General features: G+C 33.6%; 2 protein-coding genes across 3 annotated transcripts in view; one reads left to right on the top strand and one right to left on the bottom strand.

Moving 5' to 3' along the window:
- Nucleotides 1-19,081, bottom strand: part of CENPP (centromere protein P) — a 147,581-nt gene that overhangs the window by 56,188 nt on the left and 72,312 nt on the right. The gene's annotated exons all lie outside the window — the stretch shown is intronic.
- Nucleotides 126-18,257, top strand: ASPN (asporin). Its single transcript, XM_026724571.2, has 8 exons — nucleotides 126-381; nucleotides 3,756-4,042; nucleotides 9,455-9,567; nucleotides 10,104-10,317; nucleotides 12,025-12,135; nucleotides 14,885-14,978; nucleotides 16,282-16,420; nucleotides 16,701-18,257. The coding sequence occupies exons 2-8, from the start codon at nucleotides 3,775-3,777 to the stop codon at nucleotides 16,896-16,898; spliced, it is 1,137 nt and encodes a 378-aa protein (XP_026580356.1). The 5' UTR covers nucleotides 126-381; nucleotides 3,756-3,774; the 3' UTR covers nucleotides 16,899-18,257.

The raw sequence follows: 19,081 nt of genomic DNA, 5'->3' as shown, positions 1-19,081 counted from the left end.
ACAACAGACTTCAGTAAACCATCCAGGGTTTGCACTGGCTTTCTGCCATCCATTATTAAGGTTCAAATTTAACCACATCTTGTGCTTAGACGTCTAGAGTTAGCTAGAAGTTTTGGCTCAGATACAGGCAGTGATGAAAAACACATGAGCAGTAACAAGTTTTCTTAGTGTTATTCTTCAGTGCTCAGATAGACAAATCTACAGAAGGAGTTTATTCAAGTATTACCCAGGGTGCCAGGAAGAAAAAGACATCTGAAGTGATTTTTAACCCCTTTAAAAATACTTACTGTTAATTTTATGAACTCAATCTTTTATAAATTATCAAGGTGGAAATAATTTTCTTAGCTGGAGCATTTTTAAGGGACTTGACAAATTTGCAAGGTAGGTCTTTTTTTAAACTTTTTATTAATGCATCAGTGTTCTAATGAAGCAATATTCTTGTCAATAGTAATAATGTATTTAAATACTGTTCAACGTTTTATAGCATGCATTAGAAAAATGCATTAGTGCATTTAGTTATTTATTAATTTAACTGCTTTTATACTATGAACAGAAAAATATATCATTTATTGATCTGTTTATTCAGAATTAAGTCCTACTGAATTAAAGAGAACTTTCTGTCAAGCAAGTAAATCACTATTTAGCTATATTTTCAGCAATTCATAATCTCCCCATCCTTTAGTTTCTTAAAGGATGAAAGAGAAGGGAGGTCTGTATAGAATACTTTCCCTATTCTGTCAGCTGAGCCCTCTACTATATAAAAAAACGAAGTGGAAAAAAATGTAGAAGTGGAATGAACTTCCTATAATTAGCATTTAGAAAATAGCCATTAGGTGAGGAAATAATATGCATTAGAAATCATTGTGTGAATTCATTATTCTATTTGGACTGTTTGATTGGATCAAACAAAATATCAAACAAAGTATCTGATGAAGACCATTTAGGCTGTAATTCTATAACACTTACCTAGCAGTGCCATTTAACTCAAATTGGCTTATTTCTAAACAAACTAATGCTAGAAGAAATTCCTCATATTTCATGTATATTCAATGTAATTTGATTTTATACAATTCTATGTTCAGATTACTCAGGACATATAAATATGTGGTTTCACAAATATTAATGATTTTAAAGTAAGGATATTTAAGTACTGGCAAAACTAGGCAGGAAAGCTTTTCTGTCTGTGCTCCATGCAGGTGAAGTCTTTAGCATTTCAAACTAAGCAGTCCAACTTTCTGACTGAATGTAATTAATAAAGTTAAGTAACATTATTTCTGGCCATATTGGCAGCCTGAATCAAAGCACTTTCTCTGACTTGCTTTGCAAAAACGAAATTTTCAGAAATTCCAGACACCCAGTTAATTTAAATGTAATACTTTTCTTATTATTGAGATTATTATTATTATTATTATTATTATTATTATTATTATTATTATTATTATTATTATTATTATTATTATTAAAATAAGAAATTATAACTAGGGCTTAGGTTAATATTATTCAAAATAACCAATGATTTCTTCAAAACAGGATTTTATTTCTTATAATCTTGGCAGCCATTAATAATTGAATGATCTGTTGGATATAAAGGATTACCACACATGGCACAAGCAGAAAGCACATATTGTTTTATAATACTGAATGTGCATTTTCAGACAATTTAATAATAGTCCTTTTTTTAAAAAGTTAAGGAAACTGCTGCCTTTCAGTGATTTGGAAGTTGAATGGCAACTGTCAAGCACAAGCCCTTAGACTAGACTAATTTACTCATGAGGAACCCATGCTTTGCCCTATATCCCTGCTAAACATGCAGTCATGGACAAATCTGAGATGGTATTAAAGTTAAATATTAGATGGATCTAATACAAATGAAAAGATTAATTATATTAATATAACGGTGTCTTCAGTGATTTGGAAGAGAAAGGGATGGAAATGTGACTATGGGCCAGGGAGGGTGCCAAGGCAACAGAAACAGTTGTTCAAATTGAACTTGGGTCAGGCAACATATACCACAGCCGATGTGTCAGCCTTAAAACTGCCCTAACAGTTTTTGCTGTGGTTACGACCATGATATGACAGTCATCTCCCTTAACCAGTTAATTCTAAAGAATGCAGTGTAGCAATGTTACACTGCATCCTTAGGAGGGCAGGGCAAAGACAGTTCATGAAAAAGTACTGAGAGTTTTAGAAGCTCACAGAATTCTTCCCCTCTCTGCTTTCATTTTACTGGCTCAGAAAAATTCAGGGCTTCATTAGATAATTTAATACTTCCAAACAACAATGCAATTCATTTTTTTTGTGAGGAGACTAGATGCAGTATTCTGTAAAAGGCATGAATGAAGTGCTTAGATCCAGCCATTAAGCTGCTCTTTTAAACAGTCTTTTAAAATGCTATCAATATTTTAAGATATGTACACTAGAATATTTGAAAGTTATTGAGAATTTTATAAACATTAGGCACGTAGAGTTTCCCAAAATGCAGTTTCCTCTAAGAACTCATATCTGCCTTAATTAGGCTAAGCCAAATTATAGAGAACACAGAATTACATTGCTTATCAAGTTATAGAAAATGTAATATAATCTCTTATGTTCCAAAACTCAAACCACTATTTTACTATTATGAAATATAAATAATCATATCTTAATTAATTCTCACTTTAAAGCTCATATTCGGATTACTGAGAAATTATATGCATTGGATCTTCATCTCTTATGACTTGGATGAAGTATTTTCTGTTCTTCATGATTTTATTTATCTGCATTTCTATATTGTCCACTAACTGAAACGCTCTAGTTTTACACAAAATATCCAAGTTACATGCATCTTAGATCCCTGAAGGAATTAGCTGATGGACTAAGTAGAACTTTAATCAATTAGCTTCTGATAAGTTCTGGAGAATGGAAAAATGCCAGAATTTCAAAATATTCCTGTTTTGGAAAAGGGGGGTGGGAGGTAGAAAAACTAAAAACAAATCAATCTAATACCTGATACTTAGAAAAAATTCTATGCTCTCTTTATGAGAAGTTCATAAAGAGCATGCATTGAAAACTAAAACATGGATTATTATTTTTTGCTTGCTAACACCTCATTTCTGGACTTTTAACAAAATGTGGGAATGTTGCAGAAGCCCTTTCTCTTCTTTGCAAACTCTACCAGAAACAGGAAAGGAAACTGTAGCACTTTTTTTTAGATTTAACTCCTTTCAATTAAGCTACATTGATATACAAATAAATAAATAATATCGTAGAACTAACTATATTTTGCCATTGGTACCATTTAGACTAAACTATGTAAGCAGATGGTGTTCTAGAATTGCTGGAGTGAATGATTATAGTTTACAACTAGGACCCCATTCCATTATCTGTCAACTGTGTGCTCCTTTATACCCAGAACAGACTGGATTCTGAGTGGGATAGGAAATTTTCCAGTTTGGTAGCCTCATTTCCCTTCCAAATTTCTACAATATTTTGTTTCTAAAGGCTAATCTGTTCATTTTGGCAACACAGACTGAGTACTGTACTCTGCAACAATCAGATCCTTCATTTCAAAAGTTAACTTGCTAAGAGAATTCTAGGGTTCCATATAATTTGCAGAAATAAAACATTTTAGCCACTGTAGTTCTCAGGTAAAATCTCAACAGATGAATTAATATTTATATTTTAGACATTTATGTATGGCACTTCTTTTTAATATTTCTGAAAGTAAAATATCAATAATGGTATTTTTTTTTTGTTTGGCACTCATTTTGTTTTAGGCGTGTGTATTCTACAAATATGAAGGAATATATACTTCTACTTCTTGTGGCCTTAAGTTCTGCAAAGCCTTTCCAAAAGCCTTCATATTTCACCTTTAAAAATATAATGCTCATGGATATGGAAGATCTGGATGATGATGATGATGATGATGATGATGTTGACGATGATGATAAAGATGACAATTCCCTTTTTCCTACCAGAGCACCCTTGATACCAGTTGACATATTTCCAGTATGTCCCTTTGGATGTCAGTGCTATTTAAGAGTTGTCCACTGTTCTGATTTAGGTAAGCTACACCTATGCAGTACATTAGTGATGTAGACATTTGAAATTAGTGAGTTTTCTTCAGCTTCCTGAGAAGAAACTCCAGAGATGCACTAATACTATTTCAATACTCACCTTAAGCTTTAAGGATTTCCACATCAATTGATCTTGATTACAAGCAATAATTGGCCTATTGCCTTTGGGTGACCAAAATGAACAACTTCCTCCTTTACTACAGAACAATCTGGAGTTCACAAAAATTTCAATTGTGTAACACTCCAGAAAGCTAGTGTTGATTATTTGACTGAATTGCTTCTTCGCCTCTGATGGAGTGCATTATCTCTGGGAGAGCATATTGCTGATTTTCAGTTGTTAGTTCAAGATATGGACTGGAACGAAAAAGAAACCTGATTGTTCAGTTTAAATGGGACAAACTCATTCATCACTTTACTGTATTAATGAAAGTCTGCTTGGGTATTGACAGATTATGGCAGAGTGAATCAGTGGTGGGATTCAATTTTTTTTTACTACCGGTTCTGTGGGCATGGCTTGGTAGGCTTGGCAGGGGAAGGATACTGTAAAATCTCCAGTCGGAGGTGGTATTTGCCAGTTCTCCGAACTGCTCAAAATTTCCGCTACCAGTTCTCCAGAACTGGTCAGAACCTGCTGAATACCAAAAAAAAAAAAAAGGCTCCACATAGTTTGGCAAATTACAAAAGCAAGAATTATACAGAATTCAGTTAGGTATTTTTAATGTTTAAATATAGACTGTGGGAAAATATGAGAGAAATTTTTCACTCATTGATAGGTAGTTAAGAAAGATTAGATCTCTTTGATTTATTCTTCCCAGGATTCTTCTCATTTGGCTTAAGTTGTCATTTATAAGATAAGTTGATGTTCGTCTTAACTTCTATCTCTTGAGTATGTCTGGTCTTCCATTCCTTTTTCAGCCTGGCCAAAATCTTTCATAGCACCAAGACACATAAGCTCCATGTTTATATTATGGGAAATCTTCACATGGAAGTTTTCCCTTTATGATAAAGTTAACTGTTATAGTTGGGAATGTGTTATAAACAGATAACCCAAACATTAATGTGAAATTATTCAGTCTCAACCATTGAGACTTCAGAGGCTGGAACACTCAGACCGTAAGACAAGAACATTTTACATTTTAGTTACTGTTACTCTGCAAATTCAGACCAGATCTGAGTAGAGCTGCAAGTCTATAACTTATATATTATAAGATTATATAAGGAATTTAATGTAACTGTCCACTGCATATGAATATAATGCTGCATATCAATTAGGTCACTCATTCTGCAAAGCCCCCTACAAAAGCTGAAACTATTTATGACCAGCACTTACACACAAGACCAATCAAAGAGTGCCATGACTCATATGCAACCACGAGAAATCTCTAAAACTTAACCTAGCTTCCTGTTACATTTCCCAAGAAATTAGGGTTGGGCAGATTGCAAGCTCACAAGCCACATATTCACTGAAACTGAGGAACCATAACAGCTGATTCTCTATGAAATTTTCATAATGTGCAATACTACCAGCCTCTTGCTCTCACCATCAAGAACAGCAAGAACTCTTCCTGTATTGCCTGCTAAATATGCTGATTCTACTGATGTTGAATAGAAGCACAGACTCTCTCCCACTCCCCAATTTGATCAGACGTTGAATTTCCATAACACATCACTACCCCAAGTCAAAGGGTGAATCTTGCTACTAAAGAGAGTTGCATGATGACTATTTGCAGAAAGACTTTACCTGCTTTGTTCCTTTTCATCAGTGCTCCTCTATTTGTTAAGGAAAACCAGTGCTCCATGTTTATTGGCTCCTAAATTCTGTAGCTTATTAGGGATTGCCAACCTCTTCCTCTAATTTCTGATGATTTAGTGCATTTGCAGAAAGCTTGCATTGTTACTAAATTAAACCTTAGGTGCAATCTGACCAGAGCAATATATTGTAGAGGGGAATAGTAATTTTCATAAAGTTGACATTATATTGACCTATATTAATCTAGCCCAAAGTTACATTGGCTCTTTTGCAATTTTGCTTCTAGCTATACTGAAAACGCAGTTGTTTTAAGTTCAAAAGTGCTAGAAAATTTCTGGAAGTTTGACCCTGAAGAAAAATCAGCCATCAATAGGCACATAGAGATCAACAACATTTATACACCATTTAAAAGAGACAATCAAAAGCTAAAAAAGGAAACAGATCAAAACTGATCTTCACCAGCAATCAACACCAATATAAACAGGAATTAGCACTAGGATTAATACCAAGTTAACAATCCAACAGTAAATAATACCTTAATCAAGGAACTATGGGTATAAACTCATATAAACAATTGTAAGCAACAGCCTAATCAAGGAATTACCAAGAACAATACTCTGACCAACATTGACAGAGCAAGCCATTATATATAATCAGAGCAGACCCCAGTCCCTTCTAGCACTGAAGATGTTACTATTTGGATATTGAAACATCTTTAAAAAACCATCTCAGAGCACCAAGGCTCCATAGTTTGACCATGATGTACACATATTCTCTTCTATTGGTATACTTGGTTTTCTACTTTTTCCTCCTGGTCCTGGACAAGTTCTCTTGTGCTTTGTTAAGTTCTGCTCTCACAACCCCATGTCAAAATGAGGAGGGGGGAGGAATTTGAGAGGGAGCATATTTGGAATTCTTGGAGCAAAAGGGGCGGATTCATGGAGAATCATATTCATTGGAAGGGATTAGAGAGATCCTGAAAAACAGTAGATAATGTCCATGCCCCTGCCTCTTTTGACCATTTGCCATGCTCACAAAGCCCGGATCACCTGCGTTCTGTCTTCAACTTTCTGGCTGAATATAAAGACAGTTAGATATACTCTACAAAGGCTTCCATACAAAGTTTCTTTATTGGATTGTAATAGGCATCCTCAAGGTATAACTCACAGTTATGTTGAGATCCATCTAATGTCCAATCTTTGCACAGTCGTCTTCATAGTGGAAAAATATGGTTATCTTCATCCCATAATGATATAGCAAGGGATCCAGCACACTGCTGCGTCCAGGCAAGGAAAGAACAAAGGCTTCCCCCAACCCAACTACAGGTCAATTCAGTGACCAATCAGGATTACAGATGTGACATGACATGAACTACATTTCCCATGAGGCATTCCCGTAGGCACAGCTCCCAATTCCTTATTAACTATATAGTGTCTGACCAGCACAACCTGATTGGGTTTGTACTCCATTTACTGCCTATGGATAAATCTAACACTGAAGGGGGTTGGTTTGGGAAAAGGAGGTGGCTTCAAAGAGCATTTGGGGATTTTTTTCAATTCCCTGATGGGCACTTTTGTTCAGTCCCAGAAAGTAATACTACTGCCTCTGACCACCCTTTTTCTAGAGTCCAATCATAGACAGCAATTTGGTTTACTAAAGTTAACTGGGAGGTGAAGTGCCTCCCTGGATACCTGGAAGATGCTGGAGGAAGTAAATCTAACTCAGCATGAATATGTACCTATGTTCAGGCCTACATTGTGGTGATATGAGAGGTGAAAAATATTTACCAGTACTTCTCCTCTTGCAGACAATTATTGATATTAACTGGGGCATTGCCTTGTCCTGTTATCTGGTACTTCATTTTGTTTGTGACCTTCAAGGAAATGGATAGGATTTTGCCTTAGTTGCCTTCTACCATCAGATGAACCCTTGCCTCTCCCAACTTCTATGATAAGTAGATAGAGGAAGTGATGATTTGAGTCTAGGAAACTGTGAGAGCTTCTGGCAGCCTTGATGTGATGTGATGTAACCCAGGTATTTTTGGATGCAATGGTGTTAAAGAATTACTTTAACCTTTTAAAGGAAAGTTGATGGTGGGAAATACCCAGCCAGCAAGGTATTTCAAATGAGCAATTAGCCTTGAATCACTGCACAGCTGCAAGAATTCCAAGACTAACACTCCTACTCATTTCAAGCTCCATGAAATCTTATCTGTCTATTCCCAAGTGAAGTCAAGCAGTCTGGGTAGATTTCTGTACTATAGGTAGAATTATAACAAACCAGTCAACTTGAACTCTTCATGTGTTGATCTATTGCTTGGGCTTGACAGTTGTTGAAATGGTTGGGATGAATCAACAATGTTTCATCCCAACTAAAAAAAAAAAGGATATTTGTGAACCTTTTCGGTCTTCAGTCCAATCAGGGTTTAGGCCTAATTTTGGACCATAGGTACTATTGATCAATCTTCTAGATTACCTGTGTTGTGACTTGGGGAGGTATACCCATTCTGGTCTTATTAGACCCCAGCAGCTTTTGATACCATCAATCATGGTTCACTTTTGGATTGTTTTAACCATGATTCTACTCCTTCCTTAGTTGGTGGGAGAAGAGAGATCGGCCCAGTGGCCCCTGATTTATGGAACACCACACAGTTTGTCTTGTATCTACTGTTTTTAACTTCTATATGAAGTTATTAGCAAGGTTGTATATTGTGGGGGGAAAAAGATTACTCAACAGTTTAGGGGTGGGTATCTTCAATATACTGATGATACTGAATTGTATTTTGCCATCTGACTTATTATTAATTTTAACTGGTATCTAGAGGCTGTCAAGTTCTGGATGAGAAAGAACAAACTAAAATTGAACCCTGCCAATTTGGAGCTGTGGTTGATCCATTAATGTCCTTTTGTTACAAGTACTACCTATCAGGAAGTAGGTTCACAACTTGGGGCTGCTTCTGATCTCCAGAGTGGTCAATGCCCAGCTTTAGCAGGCATGCTGGAATAAGGATAGGAGGTCTAGCTACTGTAACTCATGCTCTAATCACCACACAGTTGGACAACTTTAATGCATTCTGCTTGTCACTGTATTCAGAAACTACAATTAGTAGCTGCCTCCTTTTGTAATTCCAGCATAGGGAACATATTACGGCATTTTTGGGATCCTGCATTGTTTGCCCTTTGGGTCCTATTTAAGATGCTGGAGTTGACTCATAATGCCCTCTACAACTTAGCCTCTAAGTACCTTCCGGACTGCCTACTGCTGTCAGTATCACCCCGACCAATTGGAGCTATTAGAAAAAAACAAATGCAAATTGTACATTTTCAAGAGGCTTGGCATTGCTGCTTCTTTGTACAGAGCCAACACTGTGGAACAGTCTGACCATGGTGAAAAGAATTGCTCTTTCCTTGTTGGCCTTTTGGAAGCTCTGGAAGACCAAAGTGTTTCAGACAACTTTCCCCTAATGTGAATGTTGACATCTTCGTTTAATTTTTATTTATTTTATTTTTAATGGATTTTTAAAAAATGTATATGGCTACTTTTTTAATCTGTATGCATTTTATAAAAGGCACCAAGAGTTTCCTTTGACTGCAATGCACAGAAATATGTTTAATAAAAAAACATATTTTATTTTTCTTCTTATAAATAGGCTTGACTTCTGTACCAAGGAATATTCCATTAGATACTCGTATGATAGATCTTCAAAACAACAAAATAAAAGAGATCAAGGAAAATGATTTTAAAGGACTTTCATCACTATATGTAAGCTTATTTTCTGAACTTCCTCTCACGATACGCTATCATGCTTCATTTTATCTATCTTTCTATCTACCTACCTACCTACCTTCCTACCTACACACACAGAGAGAGACATTTGTGTGTGTGTATATGCTAAGTAACAACATAAAAGTAATATAAATTGATGTGTAAGGCAATACATAAAGATAATTATTTTGGAAAATCAGTAATTTGATCTATACTAATAATATTTTCAAAACTGAGCAATGTGCGATCATTTTATTAATCTATAGTAAAAGCAAAAGATAAACTCTAATGTGTAATATTAGAATTAAATCTAATTTTCCTTTGAAAGTCTTTAGTGACTCCTTTTCCATGTTACTTGTGCTTTATTCAAATCATACATAAACAATTTCATGTGGAATTTTATTTGAGTTTTAAGTTTGAGTACTTAAAAAAAAACCAATATATTTCCATTTAAAGAATATCATACTCTGTCCTTTTAAGTGAGAACTTTAGAATAAAATCAATGCCTAACATTAAGCTCATATTTTGATTAGGCCCTTGCCTTGAACAACAACAAAATAACAAAGATCCATCCTAAAGCGTTTCAGTCAACAAACAAGCTGCGGCGCCTCTACTTGTCCCATAATCATTTAACTCAGATCCCAGAAAATCTGCCAAGAAGTTTAGCTGAGATAAGAATTCATGACAACAAAGTTAAAAAGATTCATAAAGATGTATTTAAGGGAATGAAGTCTTTACATGTTTTAGGTAAGTGTATTATTTTTATAAATCTGCTGCACAATAGTGGGGGGTGGGGAAGCTTATTCTGTGAACCCTACCAGAATCACAGAGAGATGGGCAGTGAACAAATTTAATAAATAAATAAACCATTAGATGAGAAACTTAGATTGAACAAACTAAAATGGAAAAAGGGTAAAAGAGGTAATGCTTCTTGGTGGATAGCACGAAAATCTGTCTGCATGTTGAAAAGGGATATAAATAGAAACTATTGGCTTCTTTTGTGTGTGTGTGTGTGTGTGTGTGTGTACGTGCGCGCGTGCACACACACACACACATTCTTTTGAGATCGGGAATCAGAATTTCATTTTTTAATGTGTGCCAATGTGTTCATAGAAACACATTAAAACCATATATATCAAAAAATAAAAGTTAGCTTATTTGTTTATATAGTTTCACTATAACGTTCCCTGGGCTAAATGCTTCATTTTTTATATTTCTGACTACCTACAGATTTTCCACTGTATATTTTTGGAAATGTATTCTTGTACATATTGTCAAAATATTCCCAGGTTCAAGTTACCATGCAAAGGTTTGCTTGCAATCTTCATGACATTTTCTGTAAAAAGCCAAAATGTCATTACTAGGAGAGAAAAATTATGGAATTCTGATACATGAGCTATAACTGAATAAAATAATCACTCAAAGCTAAAGTAGACTGCATCATATGGCATAAATATGGATACAAACCAACAGTTATGTAATATTACAATGGCAAATCTTGCCTCATTTCAAAATTCCTAAAAACCTCTTTTGTGAAATAATGTTTTATTTTGTAAGGATTGTCTAGATTTAATAATTTTATGGAATGTTGAGGTTTGTAATTTTTGTTTAAAGATGAATAGGAGTATTGAGCTTTTTCTATCATCAACACAAAGGAAGACAAAGGAAGGCAAACAAATTAATCTTCTTCAAACATAATATAAACCTATACTTCAAGGTTTTGGGGCTTAATGTGATGTAAGATGTCAGTGTTCCACCTCCAAATTAAAAGACTCCGAGACTGTCATCTTATCCATTTTATTAGAGATGTCATATTGGCACATCTGAGGAAAACCTGAATCTGAGATTCTGCTTGCTGTATTTTCTATTTTTTGAGATCATATTAAGCAAAAAACAAATGAAACACTCATATAAAAAAGCTCTCCTTTAAAATAATTAATGCTATCTTCTTGCTCAAATTTCACAGGTAGAACATAGATTCCTATTTTTCTGTGCTGCATGGTTTAAACAAAATAGCTGCCTCCTGAAATTGAGAGAAAGCAGATAATCATTTGTTTATTGGAACTGAATATGGGGAAAGTTCTTGTTTGGTAACCAGCTTGATAGTCCAATTCATTGTGTGGCTCTGTCTGTAATAAATGTTTATTTTTGAAAAGATGAAATGCACCAACATTTCACTCTTTTAGAAGTTTTGATATATATAGTTTTTCGTGTGTATATTCCTCCAGAAATGTATCTGTTCATGAATTTATGCCATATTTTATAAATTAGTGGTGTTAGAAAGTTTCCTACCCCTTCGTACAAAGCCACTTCCTTTATACATATAAAGATTAACAGATTATAAAGATACATCGCTGTACTCTTTCACTAGAACTATAAAATCCTTGATTGGGGTAGTGGGGGAATTTGAAAATCTCCTGTCTTTCCAACTAATAGAATGTGCTCTTTTGACAGAAATGAGTGCAAATCCTCTTGACAATGATGGGATAGAACCTGGGGCTTTTGAAGGTTTGACAGTCTATCATATAAGGATAGCAGAAGCAAAATTAACATCTGTACCAAAAGGTATGATGTATTTGGTATATATATATATATATATATATATATATATATATATATATATATATATATATATATATATATATCTATATCTATATATATATATATATATATATCTTCTTTTATAAACTATATTTCAAATTTGATATTAATATGTTATTTCAGTTAAAATAACTGTAACTGACTTGTGTAATGATGTATTGTAAGAATTCATTGATTTCTGAAAATAGGATCCAGAAGCTTGGCAGCACATCAGTTCCATTCTTGGAAAGAAAAAAATACATTTACAACTAAGCAAACAGTAAAAAAGAACAAACTACCCAAACCAGATTTAAAGCACCTATGTTACAGAAAATCATTGACCATTGGGTTGAGGATCTAGCTATGCCATACTTTTGTTCAAGGCAAATAAACAAGCTGTACAATTCATTTGTCTGATAGACCTCAAAGAAAGCATATTGTTTTATGCTAGAATCTAATCCAAAAATAGTGCTTGTTAGAAGTGGAGGCAAAATTTAGGCTAAGCAGTTAGCCAAATAACAAGTTATTTATTAAATTGACCATCTTAAACTTGCAGAGTACTGATATGTGCCACAAGGAGAAATATAGTCCATACCTCTCTGGAAGTTATCACTCCTAATCAAGAATTGGTACTCTTCTTTTGAGATGTACACCAATAAATTCCACTTGATAAGAAAACCAGAGCCAAGTGAATTTAAACATAAACATCCATGATGGTCAATAAAAAGACTTCATGGGGGCAACAATTAAATGAGTATGGTTCCTAATCCACATAACTATTAAGCTGGCAAATCACTATGAGGTTACCCTGAAAGACTAAAAAATGTCAAATGGTTAAAAAAAATGTAAAAAGTTCCAAGAGTTCAGAAATACTTCAGAAATATTTTTCTTCTTAATTAAATAATCAATTGGAAAATCATGCCATGTTTTTATAACAACTCAAGAAAAGGAAAACGCTAGTGGATTAACTGTAATATCTTTGCATCCAATCCTAGGATGATCTTATATGCTAAAATATAAGCATATCATGTACATATTTATTCAAATGTAAATTTTCACCGTATTCTGTGTGACTTTATCCTATTAAACATGTGAGAATTTCTGAGAAAGGTATTGGAATAACTTTCAATGTTACTCAAGCTTCTAATTTCAAGATGAGCTGAAAATTCTGGAAGTTGAAATGTATATATCTGCAATTCTCAAGGACAAGAAATTGGCATATTCAAAGTTATTTTGCAGCCCTATACATAAACACTCAAGAAATCTCAACATGCCACAGATGCACAAGTCTGTTCACTTCAGGATTCATTTACAAATGAATCTCAGAGGTCAATATGTATGAATATTAGTGACTAATTTATCAATCTAATAAACAGACATGCACATTCATACATAAATTAGAAAAACAAAGGTAGAGTTGGAAACCAACAAGGAGAAACTTTTTGGTATTTGTAATAATGCTGCCAAGATGAAATCATTGGAGAACTAATATTTTCCTAGACCATAATGGAAACCAAAGGCATGCTTTAGATCATATTGTAACAACATAGAAAACAGATACATGAATATAACAAGCACTATCATTTTAAAATTTAGATTAAATTTCTCCATCACTTTAATTTTATGTGGTGGGGAGTTTGTTAATTTTAGGATGCCACAAAATTTTGTTGTGCATATTGGCAAACAGTTCTAAAATAACAAATGTGCCTTATATTTAATTTGGAAAACTATTTTTCAGATCAACATGAGGGTAGCACAAGAATACTGTTACGCTTTCCATAAGCTATGCAGATTTGGGTTTGTTCTGCACGACCTATATATTTTAGCAGTCATAAAAATTGCTACCACAATTTCCTTTGAAATAGTCATAATAAATGGCAATACTTTTCTCAAATATACATAGGGAAGAAAAGGAGTTGTTGCCACCAACTATTGACAAATTGCACTCAATTTACAGCTCTATTTCCCAGATTTTGAGAAGTACCAATTGAAAACTGAACATGCAAGTTTTATCATGAAAATAAAGAAGTAGGCTATTTGTGAACTTAAATACAATAATAGACTGTTAATAGGGGGATTTGAAGTTTAATTCTGCTATTGGTTTACCTGTTAACTATGCTTTTTTCTATGTAGTACATAGATGTAGGCCAAGCTGGTCAGGTAAACAGTGTTATAGAAATTTATAAATTGTGTGCCTTCTTTGCAAAGCGGGGGGATTATTATTTTTGAAATATATTTATCAGTATTCACCAAGGGGGGATACTTTATTGTTTTATTTTTTATTCACGTTTTATTTTACTTTTGGATTTCTTTCCCTTTTGGGGAGTTTGTGTTTTAAAGCTTTGAATAACACTTAAAACATTGAAGTAACAATAAAAAAAGAAAATGAAGAAATAGGCCAACAATTTATTTTGGTATAAGATGATATTCTAAGATGACATGCAGTGGGATACCTGCACATGTGGGATGTTATGACCTTCCTTCTTGTTAATGAAGCAAGTTGGAGGATGTGATCCTGCTCCAATTCAGCTATCTATCCATTTTAATTCCTGAAATGTATATTTGAGCAGGATAAGCCTCATTGCTCATCGTGACTGTGCATTCCTGTAACAATTATAGCTGCCATAAAATATTTGATATTGCCACATTTGATCTCCACATATCTAATAATATATTAATGCTTAATTTTTAGTGTTTAACTTATTCAAGATATGTATTTTCCCCTTTTTAACAGGGTTACCATCCAGTCTACTGGAACTTCACCTAGATGACAACAAAATCTCTGCAATTGAACTTGAAGATTTCATTCGATATAAAAATCTTCAGAGGTAGATCTTAAGCTTTAAATGAGTTGCCAGTAGTATGCTGATAACATTTAGTGCTGCCAATCCTGTCTATAGATGTAATAAAGTGAAAGCAGTAAAATTATCTGACTGTTTCTTAGGCTCAGTAATATTATTCAAGGGAACAGACTGAAATGAAATCCTGATAGGCAGAGGTGTTGTTGCTGTATGGAAAACCAGAGGACAGCTTGTTCTCGGATGAGGTTGCACCAGCTGTTAATGGGCATTTGCCCAATTATTTCTACTGCAAACTGCAACTCTTCTTATGTTATGGTCTGATCGTGGTAAACCAATTGTAATCTTCAACATGAGCTAAGCTTGAAGAGTTTCAAAAGTATGGCAGCTAAAAAATGGCAGCTAACCCGTCCATAAAATTGGAATATTGTTTCCATGTTGAAAGATTTGCACTTTTAAACACACTTTTAAACACAGCCCAGTGTTTTTTATTATTAACATTATCATGTATAACATTAATATCAGCAAGAAGACAAACTGTTTTAGAAGCTTCCCAATGGGGATATAAGAGAAAGCTTTTTTCTACTTTGCTCCTTACCAAGGGAATATATTTAGCCTCCAGGAAAGAATTTAAGAGCTGAGTGCCTTATATAGAAAAACAAGGCAACTAAGTAATTAAATTTAAAAATTGTAGATATTATAATTCAATATTTGATGTAATATTTTGTAACAATAATTCCTTAACATTATATTAACTTATTAAGAACACTTCCAAGAACTTCTATTTCTTTGAGGTCTTTTGTTTTCCTTTGATTTATATAAACACATTTCTACATTATACTGTATCTTTGTAGTCAATTCCTTTTTTTCTTTGAACCTATGAGGGGTCAGGAAGATCTTTTCTTTCTGAAGCAGGTTAGATCTTGTGACCTCTGTTTCTATATAGATATACTGAGGAGTTTTGGCTATGTCTATAAATAATAGATGGAGAGAATGAAGTAAAAAAAAAACACCAGAATGCCCTTCAAGACACCTGAAAAAAATGATATATACGGCTCCACTATGGATATATTAGATTGAATTAAATTGTGTTAAAAGAGGTAAGATAACTTTAAAGGAATGTAATAAGTGCAGCTAGAAGAATGTTACAAAAGAGATGCAAGTTATATTTAACAATATTCTGACAGCCCAAAAGAATATTGGAAAGCAGTTCTTGGGGAAATAGTTTTGAGAATGAAATCCTGAAATACACCATTTTAAATAGTTTATATAGTTTTCAAGCTTTATTATAAAATATATTGTCTGAGCTATTTCAAATTTTATTTACCACTAGGTTGGGGTTGGGAAACAACAAAATCAAGGATGTGGAAAATGGAAGTTTTGCTAATATACCAAATATTAGAGAAATCCATCTAGAAAAAAACAAACTGAAAAAAGTACCTGTTGGTCTTCAAGAACTAAAATATCTACAGGTAATATACAACTTAATAGGCTTTTTTTCCCTTTACTGAGACAGTTGTCAAGTTCATAACAATATCTATGGCTAGCACAAGTCAGCTGGTAACTCATTTTCATTACTAATTGTTTCAGTTCTTTACTAAATACTTCAGTTCTTTACTAAATTTTGTATTTGTATTGTATTGATCTGGGGCCATTAATCTGCTAACCCTATCTGGCAAATACCAAACTTGTGGTAGTAAGTTTAAACGTATTGTCTGGTGATTACTGAAATTTCTTTTTATCTTCTCATAGGTTGTCTTTCTTCACTCAAATAGTATTTCAAGTGTGGGAGTGAATGATTTTTGTCCAACAGAAAGAAAGCTGAAGAAAACATTATATAATGGCATAAGCTTATTCAAGAATCCTGTCAAATACTGGGATATCCAACCAGCAACTTTTCGTTGTGTACTAAATAGAAACAGTGTGCAGATTGCAAATTATGGAAAATAAAATAGTACTGACAAAGTATTATTGAAGTACTATTATTAAAACCACCATTACAAAACTTGAAACTGTTAAAATCTGTAAATTATACTGCCCAATTTCTTTAAAAAACTTATACAAGATTTAATACATTAAAAACACAACACGCATTAAATTTGTTCAATTTATTGCTCTATACTTTTAATTTGTGTAATTTAGGAATCTTTCTAGAATAAATTGTTTCTTAGCACAAAATTGGGTTGTTTTATTCACTGAGATCCACATTAGGTTCCCTTTTCTTATAGAAGTAAATAGTAAGTTTTAAAACAATTTTCAGGGATTAAATAATTTGTTATGTACTGGAAAGAACTCCTGTATAAGTATTGATCATAGCTCAACAAAAGTAAACTAAACTGGCTTTAAAAAGCTTTATAGGGCACTTTATTATTAATCTGATAATCTTATTCATTATGACACTAGACCATATTTAAATATTTATGCTAAAATTGAAAGATAAACCTAATATCAAGCTCTTTAGCCTCAAAGGCTTTAATATTTATTCATGCGGATGTCTTGGAAGTATACACTAATTTTATAACAAAAACATATATAATCTGAATATTAACCATGTAGAAATATTTTTAAGAGAGAAATTAGTATATCCTCTGCACAAGGAGCACAAATACACAATCTTGTATTTCCTGTAAGAGGTTAGTCCAGTTAGGTTAGAATTTTAAGATCTAAGGTTAGAAAAGTATTTTATTTTGTGGTAAAATATTTTAGGCATATGGGGATCTTGATCATGTGCAGCTCATAAACAGGAGACAAACAGAAAGAGAGAGAGAAGTTATTGTATGCAGAGAGTCAATGACAGTCACAGACTGTTATACCTATAAATAGTTCATTTAAATAAACTGAAAACTGCATTAAAATCATTTATTTTCCCACAAGCAGTTATAGGTATTCTGGCTAGCCTTCCCTTTACATGTGAGATAAACAGATAAATAGCTTTAAAGACAGAAAACAATAACACAAATTAATACAGAATAAAGAAAATAAAGGAAGAAAAAAGCTCTTCACATGTGTTTTCACTTGATGTAAACAATACACTTTCATGACTAATTTAAGACTTTTCAACTTCTTGTCTTTTATGTATTATTAAAGCTGGATCCAATTCTTGTATATTTCTGCTTTAGTACTGTAACTTTGCTTTAGTCCAACTTGCATGTACTGTATACAAAAATTATGGTTGTTTAACTGATGATGGTACTGTATGAAAATAGCTATCTACTTCTATATTTAATGCATTGTTCATTTAAGTTAAGAGAATAGAAAAACGCTCAGTTGTTTTATTAAACATACTGAATTAAAATTTTGTACTACTGTGATACTACTGCTTCTGTTTTAGATAAGATTCACAGTATAAATCTACACATAAATTTGAATCTTAGTACTTTGATACTGGGAACATACTTTCAACAGATGTTCTATTTTACTTGTGACTCTGGTACCATTAAAACTTCTTTTCTGAAGAACTAAGATTAATGAACATAGCAAATAAAGAAGACAATATGGAAGTTTCAGAAAAAAAGAAAAAATGTGAAAGCGGACCTCCATTCTTTGAGGAAAATTATTAACTTTACTGTCTGTTTTTTTAATAATTTTTATTCAATTCAAACAAGTTCAGTAGGTCTACATTGCTAATAAGAATTACCAAGATAATTAGGGTTGTTTCATTAATTGGAAAAGTTTACTACACATACCTATACCAAAGAAAGAGATACAAGCTATGGACTTATTCCATGAATTTTTCATATAAACAAAGGTTATCTTATAAACCAGCCCCCCACCAACCGCTAGGCCATGGCCCCACTCCTGGGCCATGGCCTGTTTGGAACCAGGTCACAGAGGGGGCAGATGAGTTCATGCATGTGCATTTACATTTGCACAAGCAGTGGGCAAGTGTGTGCACACAGCTTCATTTGTGCATGTGGCTGGTGCATGTGGCTGCCACCTGTGCAAATGGAGCTGCACATATTTATGCGCTCATCCACTGCTCATGCAGAACCATCCCATTCCCCCCACCAGTCTGCAAAGCCAGAAATGTTGGGGAACACCATTATAAACAATAGCATATGTTAGACGTACATGTTGATTTCAGAAGATGCAAAGGAACATGAGATTGATGGGGGGTGGGGGGAAGAGAATAG

The sequence above is a fragment of the Pseudonaja textilis genome, chromosome 2, assembly GCF_049901715.1.
Source record: "Pseudonaja textilis isolate UNSWEBS1 chromosome 2, rPseTex1.2, whole genome shotgun sequence".
NCBI classification, from domain to species: Eukaryota; Metazoa; Chordata; class Lepidosauria; order Squamata; family Elapidae; genus Pseudonaja; species Pseudonaja textilis.
This window is presented reverse-complemented; position numbering and strand designations above follow the sequence as displayed.

Coding starts and splice junctions, on each gene's coding strand:
- ASPN (XM_026724571.2), top strand. CDS start 3,775: ATGAAGGAATATATACTTCTACTTCTTGTGGCCTTAAGTTCTGCAAAG. Junction 4,043..9,454: donor TGTCCACTGTTCTGATTTAG/GTAAGCTACACC, acceptor TCTTATAAATAG/GCTTGACTTCTGTACCAAGG. Junction 9,568..10,103: donor AAGGACTTTCATCACTATAT/GTAAGCTTATTT, acceptor TATTTTGATTAG/GCCCTTGCCTTGAACAACAA.